The sequence below is a fragment of the Sinocyclocheilus rhinocerous genome, unplaced genomic scaffold (genome assembly GCF_001515625.1).
Source record: "Sinocyclocheilus rhinocerous isolate Xijiao unplaced genomic scaffold, SAMN03320098_v1.1 scaffold984, whole genome shotgun sequence".
In the NCBI taxonomy this organism is placed as follows: Eukaryota; Metazoa; Chordata; class Actinopteri; order Cypriniformes; family Cyprinidae; genus Sinocyclocheilus; species Sinocyclocheilus rhinocerous.
Window position 1 is genome coordinate 1,579,216 of NW_015643603.1, and position 12,204 is coordinate 1,591,419.

A 12,204-nucleotide genomic window follows, 5' to 3' on the forward strand; every position below is an offset into this window, starting at 1 on the left:
CCTCGTGAGTCCGTGTAACATGCATCCATACATACCGGAAAACTCATTGTGTCCGCCTTAGAGGAGTAAACTGCTCTATATAAATAGATGGCTTAGAACACAAGAATCTCTTTCCGACGGGCAACAGATGATTAGCTTCCTGAAGGTATTAAAATCTGATGAAATGAGATGGAATGAGAAAAGCCAACTACACGCGCTTATCCATCTGCGCCACTGGAGCTGATGTTTTACAGCCACTTTTAACTAAATGTAAATATACACCCCATATTTTTCAGTATGCAGTTCATACAATACATTTAAACTGAGCTACTTTAATACCATCTCCGAACTTTCTACCGACGTATGCTCGGGGCGGTGCTAAGCGCTATTGGCCAATAAATTGGCGTGATGGTATAAGGGCTTCAGACATTCGTCACACCGGAGGTGTTCCCAAAGCGATGACGTCATCGCAGCATTGAAGTGAACCTATGAGAGGAAACAAAGATCTCGACATGAAGGTGTCGTCATCAGCTGTCGCCGACAATGATATCAACACTTACTTGAGAAAGGGCAAATATTTTACACCAGTTTGTTTCTTGCTCACTGCCCTTCTGTCTAATTCTTTCAGTGGTTGAGATGCAATAAATTGAAACCAGTGGGAGGCTAATGCTACTGTGCTAATCATTTATTTCTGTTTCGGATGAAGAAGAAATGTGTCCTCCCTACAGGGGGCGAAATTACATTCATTAACTCATTCCAACTTTGTTTATTTAACACTATACTTTTAATCATGCATGCTTTTGTCTAAATGTGCCTGTATACATATGAAAAATATGAACTATACCACAAATTCAAAACACGATATTTTATTCGGCAGCCATCACAATGAATTACAACTGAATAAAAAACTCTGGGCGACAATTTTGTAGGCTATATCGTTTTAAATGCTACAAGTTAATTAAGCCATAACAACATAATAATTTGCAGTTTGGAAAAAGATACTTATTTTGTTAGGCTAAATGCTGAAAGCCTTAATTAAATTATATTAAAATGAGTAGTATGATCACAAAGGCAATCTAAACGTATGATTTTGCATAACTAAATATCCGTCTTCTGATGTATGCTATTCCAAAGGGACACAGATTAGATTAACTAGATTAGACATCAATTAATTAATATTAATAGATACTATTTAAATTTTGTTACTCGAATGGAAAGCATACTGAATTTTTGGACATAAAACTGATACAAGTAAACTGCAGAAGTCAAAATCACACACTCACACACACACACACACACACACAAACACACAAGCACTCAATCAATTTCATTACATTTTGCACATTTAGATACAATACTTGCACACATTCATGTACAAATCAATAACTTACTGAATTGTATTACCTTTATTGTGTGTATGCACTGGAAATGTAAACTTTTGTTTTTCATATCAACCAAAACTTGATGTGAAAACTGAACTGAATTGAATCAAGATAAATGGACAGAATCTCCACTAGAGGGCCAGACAAGCTGTCAATCAGTTATTGGGGCCCTCAGCATACAGCCCCAGTGACATTAAAACCCCTTTAATCTGTGACCCAAAGTCTGTCCACAATGGGACTTATTGTCCTTATCAGAAAGTAACTGCCTCATCACAACATCTTCCAATAGAAACACATCTACACACTGCATTAGAAATTGCTCACCAGTTGTTTTAAATACCTGTATTATAAAGTGATTACAATCACTCACGTTGTGAGGGATTACAGTTGGAAAAAGTTTTGTACACATATTTAGCACAGATTCAAAGTTTTGGATGAATCTGTTGTTTGATTGTGCAGAAATATTTTATATATGCATGCTTAACTCACATTTTTCAGAGAGCGTGTGTGTATGTGTGCGTGTGTCCGGCGTGTGCGTTTCTTTGGGGATTAGAACCGTGAGTGATTGGTGCTGACAGTGGTCTGTGTATTACTGGCTGGCCTGCAGATTAAGCCGCTCCTTTTTAGACTGCCTAATCTGGATTAATTGATGCAGTGTGCCTGCAATGATGCGGCCCACTACCCCTCTCTCTCTCCCTCCCTCCTTCCCTCTCTCTCTCTTTCTTTCTCTCTATCTGTCACCTCACTCGCCCTCCTTCACCCCAATCCATCTTCACATTTTTCCCTCCTTTACCTCTATTTGCATAGGAACATTTTGTTTATTTCATCTATCCAACTCTTCACTCAGATTAAATGTTTGTTGCAGCGTCACTGTGTCGGCCGTGTATGTGTGTGTGTGTGTGTGTGTGTGTGTGTGTGTGTGTGCCTGCGGATTAGAGTTTAGTCCACTTCCATAATTGGTCTTGTGCCTGCATAGCTGGTTGTTGCCAGATGGACGGACTGGTCCCCCCACCCCCACTGCACCACCCTCCACAAAACTTCCCCTTCTGCAAGCACACAAGCCCAGATCCTGAACACATAAACATACAAACATCTTACACTGACACAGAGCAACAACAATAAATTGTTTCTTTTTTTAAACTGCTTTTACACAAAACAACAATAACAGTCACTGAAATACAGGCATGTTCTACAGTTTTATAATCTGAGCAAATGATTAAAAAATTACAAGAAAACTAGACTGATTATTAGTTAGTAATATAAATAAAAAGACAAACATATAAAAAAAACAGTTGTTGTTTGGGAATGATATTGTCTATCCTCTCATTAATTCTATGTTGAATGATTAATTCTGTAATGAAATAAAGAAATACTACTTATAAAACCTGCTTATAGAGCTTTGAAATTGTATAAATAGTGTATTTCACCATTCTACTGTCTATATATATATATACACATTTGTAGCTCCTGAAATTTGACAAACGAAATAATTGTAGCTATGTCAAGGCTTTACTTGCATATTTCACAAAATATTACAATATATATTCACATTTTTATTATCGTTTTATTATCATTTTTAAAATACTTTTTATTGAGAACCGTTGGTTAGAGGCTGATTAAAGGGGTGGACAACTGGAAGTTTTTGTCTACATTATTTTTATAAGGTGAAGGCCCATAAATGCTTTTTTAAAACGTTATTTTTATATATGTATCGCAAAATAATCCTGATTCTGAATAAGAACGGGGTTTGCATTTCCTCTTAACATCTGACCACTCAACTGAGCTGTCTTTCCATCTCATATTTCTTTTTCAAATTACCTTTAAAAAAAATTTATTTACTTGTATGTGGTAAAGCAAGCTGATAGAATCCAAAGCAAATCTTCTGCTGCTTTTTGTCACCAAATACAGTAGAACATTTTAGTCTCTCATTCTTGTATTCAATACATGCACATCTTTAGGCAAGATAATACAAGTATATTTTTGTCATTTAGAGAAAAGCTTGTCATAATAGTTAAGGGAATATGAAGATTCTTTGTTGCCCTTTGTTCATTGGCTGTACTTAGGAGGAATGACATCTACCTCAGTCACAGCCAAATAACCCTGTCTGCACTGTGTCTGTTTTAAGGCAACCTATCACACTCAGTTCATCTTGAGTGCCATTTAACACCTTCCTAGCCTCTCTCTCTCTCTCCCTCTCTCTCTCACTAACATGTTTACACTCAAACACATAATACTTTCAAATAAAACATTCCATTTTCTCTTTCTATAATACATTTTAATGAAATTTTCAGATAGTTCCATACAGGAAATATGGATCCTTTCCTGCATCAGAACTGGTCAACAACCGTACATATGGCTGTTATCCTTTCTTCTTTAATCAGGCCTCCATCACTGGTCAAGATAATATTCTGTCTTTGTTTTGTTTTATTCATCATTTATCCACACATTTCTAACTTCCAGCTATTCTTCTTCCCTCCTGATGAGAAATCTCTCTTTCCTCGCTTTAGGTTAAGGGACTATTCACACAAAGCATATTATGATAATTCATAACTGTGTGTATGCATGTGTGTCAGTGTAAAGAGTAAATAAAGTGTAAAGAGTAACACTAAATTTTAGATGTTTTACAAATCACTATTATGCCAAATGTGGAGTCAAATATTTTAGTGGTATTATGCTGCTTTTATGTTTTGTATTCAGTAAAGAAATTATGATAAAGGATTTTAAGTTAATCACGTAATTGCAATAAATGAACAGATATACAAATAAATGATAAATTACAAAATAAATTATTTATATTATACATGTTGTTATGCAGAAGTGTTAACAGGACTGAGCAAGAAAATGTCCACAAGAAAAATTGTATATATTAATATTAATAACCGGAAACAACAAACACATTCGATGAACGAATTAAATTTCAGAGTGTAGGTGTCTTATTTGTGAGATTCAAATTACACTTTCGCCTAATATCTGACATTTAAACTATTATAGTGTGGTTTCTTTAAAGATGGAACAATTGCGCAGCGGCGATCAACATACGAAGAAAAAACACTCTATTCATGTGGAATTAATGGTTAATAGCTTCTGCACAATTTGTAAATAGAATAGGCCTAGGCTATATAAAATAGAAATAAAATTAATGTTTTATATTATTATTATTAGGGAACGATTTCTGCCCCCTGAAATTGATTTTCAGGGGTATATTTACTGTGAGGGCCCATTTTTCTAAAACATCTCATTTACAACGTATCACATTTGCTTCAAATGAATCAATTAATGGTTCCTACGGTTCCTAAAACCACACAGACCCAGATAATATAATGAAGAAAAAAAACGTTTTAATTAAAACACCCTATACACAACATTTTAAAATCTATTTATAATATAGTTAAATATATTATAAATATATTTTAAAAATATCTAAACATTTTAAATATTTTAAATATCTGCGGCATTTTGAGACATCGGCCTTTTTTTGCCCGGATCCTTGTTCATTTTTTTAAAGGCAATATTCTCCATATTTCGATATATCTTTACAATTTTTATTTGCTACTATATTGGTTTCAAAATAAAAAAACGAAATAAATAGTTTTATAGTTTAAACAAACCGTTCGAAAATCGAATGGTTATGTCATAACCAGACAACCAGACAACCCATCATAATCTACTGATTTTGCACTTTTACCTTATATTTTAAGTAAAATAAATATGTCTATTGTCATACCACGTGTTAAGGAATGCTACACGTCAAAGGACAGAGAGAGAGAGAGAGAGAGAGAGAGAGAGAGATTAGCTGCTTGGTGTCATATTGCTCATAGTGTCCCGCTCCTGTCCGGTCCTGCCCAAGGGACACGCGCCTTAACCAACGCCAAAGCTCTGAAATAGAGTCTAAAACTTTTGTGGAGAATAGGCTTTACTTTTACTATTACTTCACATTAAAAGAGCACGCTTATCTTTGATACTCAGGGCGTTATTAATGACATTGCTAAACTTGGGCAAGAGGGTACGCTTGTTCAAGACACTGAGAAGCGGGAAAGAATCTACAGTAGGGATGGGCGTATCGATCCGAAGTATCGATATATCGATACTGACGTGAGTATCGAAAGTATCGATACTCAAACAAAAATATCGATACTAAGGTGCGTTTTATTTACCAGTGGTTTTGTTTATTTAACAAAAATAATAATAATAATAATCATTATCCCGCCGGTTACAATTGTGACTGACCATAAAATACAATTTTTCACACACTTTTCCCCAAAAAAAAAAAAAAAAAAATTGATTATTTCAAAGGGTTACTAATGACACATCATTTGGATATTTTCATGTCTGGGAAAAAATTGGGATTAAACGGGTTAAAATGCGTTTTAAACAAAGTTAAGTGGTTTTCATAACCCATTTTACTCTTAGTAATTTAATAATTTAATAAATTTCATAATTTAAAAATATAGTGCAGAAGTATCAAATCGGTATCGATATCGACGATACTGCCTTGAAAAATATCGGTATCGTATCGAAAACAAAATAAGGGGTATCGCCCATCCCTAATCTACAGGTGTTTGAAGAGGCGCGAGACTGAAGGAGCACCGCACGCGCCAGGCGCGAGCACAGACACGCGACCATCAGGAGCAGAGCGCGACCCCCGACCCGTAAAAAAAGCGTCACAGAGAAAAAAGAGAGTGAGAGAGAGGGGAGAGAGAGGGAGGGAGAGAGAGAGAGCAATAGAGAGAGCGTGCGAGAGACGCGGCCGTCCCAAGAATGATGTCCTACATAAAGCAGCCCCATTATGCTGTGAACGGGTTAACGCTGTCCGCCTCAGGAATGGACCTGCTCCACACCGCCATCGGCTACCCAGGTCAGTTCATTCGTATTAATCATTTATAATATGTCTGTGTCAGAAATTTGATTCATTTTGGTGGTCAGTGAACTCAAAAGAGAGGGGAAAATCAAAACTGAAAGGTAGCCTCATCTTTCCTGTTTCATTTTAGATGAGTTAGCCTATCCCTTTTTTTCTTACAATTTAAGCAACGTAAATTGAATCTAATATAACCAGTTGATAGCCACATTAACTGGACTTGCTCACGTAGTAACAAACGTAGGCTACTACCCACATTCTAACAAAAAATAACTATATAAAAATCCATGTAAAATGTATATTCGAAATTCATCTTGAGGGTTCTTTGTAAAACGTTAAAGAGTTTTTTTTTTTTAAATAAAATTATATAAAAGTTTATATAACCAACATTCTTTTATTTAAAATTTTAATTTAAAGCGATCGTATGTTTCCTTGTTTATTATGTAAAGTTACTTTATAGCCAATTATGAACGGTTTAATTCTAGCTTTAAAATTTGCGCGTTTGGTTCCCTGTTATGATTAATTATCATACTAGTATTGAATAAAGAATAAAAATAAAGCTGAATGGGTTCAGAATGTAAATATTAATAAAGCAGTAATTCTATCTATCTATCTATCTATCTATCACTGTTGTATGTTGACAATGGATAGTCCAAGTCCCTCCCTCTTTCTCTCACCAACATCAACCATATTAATAACTGTTATAAGCTCACATTAAACAATTAAAACTGATACCATCTATATCTAAATACAAAAAGTTTTATCTTTTACTGTAAATGTACAGTCCTTTTTTTCAACTGAAAAAACTTAAAGTTGTTTCTTACTGTGTAATGTCAATGTTTTTATAAATAGCCATTCCAAGGAAGCAGCGTCGGGAGCGCACTACCTTCACACGGACCCAACTGGACATTTTGGAAGCCTTGTTCACCAAAACACGCTACCCAGACATATTCATGCGAGAAGAGGTGGCTCTGAAAATCAACCTTCCAGAGTCCAGAGTTCAGGTGAGCCTGTCTGCCTCAAACTGAGACAAACATCTCTCTGACACCTTTCAGACTGCCTAACATCATTCTCACCACACCTGGCCTTATGTCTTAAGTAGCAGAAACAGATCATTCATTTCAAGTAAAATAAAATACATTAATCCCAGCATCTAACACTCATTTGCTTTGATGCAAGTAAACCATACATCTTCAGCTAAATATGCACCATGTGTGCATTTGAAGTTGAATCTATTTTAAATTGTTGAGTCTCAAGTATTGAAAAGAAACACAACTCTGACAGTCTATGTTTGTGAGGCCCATTAATATTGCAGGCCTGATAATCAAGCATGAGATTTGTACAGTATATAAAAGAAACAAGTCCATTTTGACCTTTAGCGAAATGAGGCAAACTTTTATTTCCACCTTTAACCTCAATCTTATTTCCCTCAGGTTTGGTTCAAGAACCGTCGTGCTAAATGCCGCCAACAGCAACAGCAGACCAGCGGTCAGCCCAAGCCCCGTCCCCCTAAAAAGAAGTCCTCTCCACCACCTGAACTGACCTCTGACCCTGGTGCCAGCTCCTCAGTGGTGGCTGCCTCTGCCCCAGCCGTGCCCCCTAGTGCCAGCACAGGCACAGCACCAGTTTCTGTGTGGAGTCCCACCTCTCTATCCCCTCTTCCTGACCCATTGTGTGGCTCCGGCACACCTTGTGTGCATCACCCTGCTCCCTATCCTATGAGCTATGGTCAGCCCTCCACCTATAGCCAGGGCTACAGCTCCTCTCCTTATTTCAGTGGATTAGATTGCAGCCCGTACCTCTCCCCCATGACCAGTCAGCTGTCCGCAAGCGGGGGCGCGCTCTCTCCCCTCACCGTGCCCTCCATGGGCGGCTCGCTCAGCCAGTCACCCTCCCTCTCCTCCCAAGGATACAGCACCTCTTCGCTGGGTTTCAGTTCTGTAGACTGCCTGGACTACAAGGACCAGCAGGCCTGGAAGCTCAACTTCAGTACCGTGGACTGCCTCGACCATAAATTCCAGGTGCTGTAGAAGAGAAAGTGAGCAAGTGAAGAAAAAGAACAAGAGGGAAGGAGAATTAGGAGAAGACGGATGAAGAATAAATGATTCTAAACTATTGCTTGAAATGCCGGAGACATTTAGATGATGAACAGGACTGAATCAGCAGGATTCACGTTATCTCAGAGGTGAAAAGGGAAGGGAATCTCAGATCTCAGAAGGGAAAAGGGCCCATTTTGGAACAGGTGAAGACTGTTCCTCTGTAATCCAGACCTGCTCTGTGATTGGCTGAGAGTGAAGGGACTCCTCAAGTCTACTGATCAGTCATCATTATTAACCATTTACCTCACACACACACACACACACACACACACACGCACACACACACAGACTAGAACATATTTCACAACACACTGAAGTAAATATCACTAAAACCTACACACACACACATATCACACAAAGACAAGCACATACGGTAATTGGAGGGAAACTTCTCGGTTTCTTTACAGATACAATTAGCTCTTTATGGGACAAAGTTCTTTCTACTTTTTTCATAAGTTTGGTTTGGTTTGTCTGTACTGAGAGGCATTAGAAGTTCTTGTGTTGTGCTTTTAGCTTGTTGTTATTTATGTATTGTTAAATTATGTTAACTTATAAGAAATAATGTTGTTTTCTGTTAGTTTGAGTTAATCGTTACTAATTAAACTTCATTTAATGGCATTACATGCATGCTGTTGATATATATTTTCTATTTGGGTGACCTTGTGTTAAAAAAATGTTGGTGTTTACAATGGTTGTTATATTGCTTTGACCGAATACATTCAGATGGGAGCTACATTAAAAGTTTGAATTTTTTTCTCTTAGTTTAACTACACAATTAAATGTGGCTTTGTTTAACAAGAGCTAACTCTGTTTCTCATTGATTATGCAAGATGAAGTACTACTGTCATTAATAAAAACATGGCTGGAGATTTTATTAGCACATAGAACAAATGATTTACGTGAGAAAAAATCCCTTAAAACTGAACTTATATAAAGTGGGCCATGTCTGTCCCTCACACTGAACAAGCGTGCATGTTTACAAATTTAGAGGTTACTTTACAAAATGTGAAGTTAAAATATATAAGGACTATATCTAAATTAATAAATATAAGTACTAAAAATGAAAACTCAATATGCATTCATGCCTCTAATAGGGGATTTTCTGGTATCAGCAAAAGGGAACTGGAAATTCAAACTTGTAATGAACTTGATTTTTAACCAACTAAATTGAAAGCAGATGAAAAGTTCAGTACTTTGGGTCTAGAAATATGAAGTGCAAGATTCACATTCTTCCACTATCTTCTCCTGGAGTCACTGTGACACCCTGGGTTGGATACACAGGGCCAGACAGAGGAGGCATCTGGGGGTCCAGAAGGTTGTTGCGATGGTGTTGTCTGGTAATCGTGTTGCTGTGATGGTGTGGTGTGGGTGGCCCCGCCCATGTAGCCGGGTGTGTGGGGTTATTTTTGCCAATGACCCAGAGAGCACCTCAATCTCCTTACTGACGACAGAACACTACCCTAAAGCAATTAAACAGGATTACTGAAGCTCCCTCTCTCTCTTTCCCTCCTCCACACCTCTCGGTGCATCTCCTCCTGTTGATTCCAGTTCCCTCTCTGTCTGCTAAGACTATTCTATGACTATTCCATCATTCCTACCTCATCTATCGCAGTTTATTGGTCCCACAATCAGTATTAGAGTTATTTTGGTCATTTGCCCAATTTTTTTAGACACTAACATCTAAAAAATGTATGAATGTCTTTACATTAGTTAATACAACAAAATGTCACATTAAATGCCTTTTAAAAAACAATATAGCACAAACATACTAGTTAGGTTTCATGATATTTTTACATTTTCACAAAATTAAAACAAAAAGCATCTGGACATTTTCTGATTGCCAAAATTTAGTGTAACATACACAGACATATACAAACATATATACAACATATATATATATAACACATCGGTGTCACTGCATCAGGTACAAAATACCAAACCAAGTGGTTTACTTACAAATAAATTATTCTAAACCCTTTCTCACATTTTTAGCCATTGTTTCACTTTTACTAGTAAAAGCATACACTGTACTATCTATCTATCTATCTATCTATCTATCGAGTATAACCAAAAAAAACAACAACAACAAAAAACGCACATAAATATTCAGTGTCCACTGCAATTGACCAGGGTCAATTTAAACAATGTTTCCAATCTTATTTTATGAACATCTATGGTTCTTTCTACTGGGACTTATTAAGCGTGATCAATTTAATATGACTTCTCCATCTGTACTCTCATTACTTCTTATTCATTTTTTTTCAGTCTGCTCACTCCCTCTTTTTTCTTTATGTTCATCTCTCATGAGTATCCCTGTATGAAGACAGTGAAAGATGTGGAGTTCAGTAACTCTAAACATACTCACAGGCCTCTCTCTCTCCTCTGTGCCATCTTTCATGCCCTCTCTCACTTGTTCTCTCTCCATCCACCCCTCCACCCCTCCTGAGTGCTTCATAATCCCACTCTGACCTGAATAAAACCACATGTACTGTTACCAGGACGAAGGGTGTGTGTGTGTGTGTGTGCGCGCGCAAATGTTTATGTATAGGTTTTTTGCTTCTGAAAAGTTAATCATGTGACATTGTTTTACTTTATATGAACATTTCTGTGTATGTGTAACACACGTTTAAAAAAATAGAGTTAAGTAAAAATTATTGTTCGGTCTTTTTCCCTCACTTTCTTGCCCCTTTAACTTTATATCTATGTATTTATATATGTATATATGTATGCATCTGTTCTATCTATCTATCTCTTTCTGTCTGTCTGTGTTGTCTTCCTCGGTCAACTCTCTTTTCCTCCCTCCCAACCCTCCCCCGTTTCTCCAGATATTAATCTCTCTCTCTGTGACAGATTGTCTGTAGTTCATGCAAGAAGACAAAAGGAGAAGCTGCTGAGCCTTCAATTATAACAAATCACACACAACACACATACGAACACACACACACATAACCCACAAACCAGCATGTAGATACATATGATACTTAACCAGACAGATACATTACTTTACCATATTATAGACGCTCTCACACACACACAGACTATACACTTCAGATGATGGAGGGGAAATACAGGTTTTGAATGACAGGTGTATGTTAATGTAGTTACAGGTTAAATGGCAAGTACTTCGGTCTAGAAAAACCTGGCGGCCAGTGACTAGACAAAGAAAAATCAACCTTGTTAATTATGGATCACTATTACTGACTTTTTTTCGGTTTTAGTTCGTGTGAAAGTCAAATGTGTATATTATATATATATATATAGAGAGAGAGAGAGAGAGTGAAGCCTACAGAAATATGTACAGCTGTATGTGCAAGCTGCTTTTTTCTGTAAATTAATTTGCTTTCTAAATTTTGATTGATGCTATTTTTACCTTATTCATGGACCCTCTGGCATGCCTTTACAATCAGTTCAATAGATTAAAAGGTACTATGTTTTTATGTGGTACATTTCCACCATCCTCATGAGGATGTGCAACCTCTCACCAATCCTTTGCTATGCTATGATGAGACGTGGATAAAATGCAGACAGACTTAACCTTTTTTTCTGACCACAGAGTCTTTTTATTCTAGGCTACTACTTGAAGGTAAACTTACAATTGTTCTAATGTTAAAATACTGCCTTCTATCCCAGTTTAATGTAAAGAGACAAACAACTAAAACTAAGCTGACTTCTCTGAAGACTACAAACATGCGATGCTTTGAAAACACGGCTTCACCAAGAGAACATCGGTTTAGTATGGAAGCCCGTTTCCGCCACTGAATAAAAAAATATAATTCTGTAAGTCATAATAATGAGAAACTTTCTCAAAACTATGACTTAGTATCTCGTTATATTGAGAAACTTTCTCGTAATAATGACTTATTTTCTCATAATAATGAGAAACTTTCTC

The 12,204-nt window shown here is 36.8% G+C and overlaps 1 protein-coding gene across 1 annotated transcript; it reads left to right on the forward strand.

Moving 5' to 3' along the window:
- The first annotated feature begins 5,913 nt into the window (after window positions 1-5,913).
- Window positions 5,914-9,174, forward strand: LOC107757554 (homeobox protein otx5-like). Its single transcript, XM_016575074.1, has 3 exons — window positions 5,914-6,216; window positions 7,069-7,220; window positions 7,650-9,174. Exons 1-3 carry the CDS (start codon window positions 6,120-6,122, stop codon window positions 8,244-8,246), a joined length of 846 nt encoding a protein of 281 aa, XP_016430560.1. The 5' UTR covers window positions 5,914-6,119; the 3' UTR covers window positions 8,247-9,174.
- The last annotated feature ends 3,030 nt before the right edge of the window (window positions 9,175-12,204 follow it).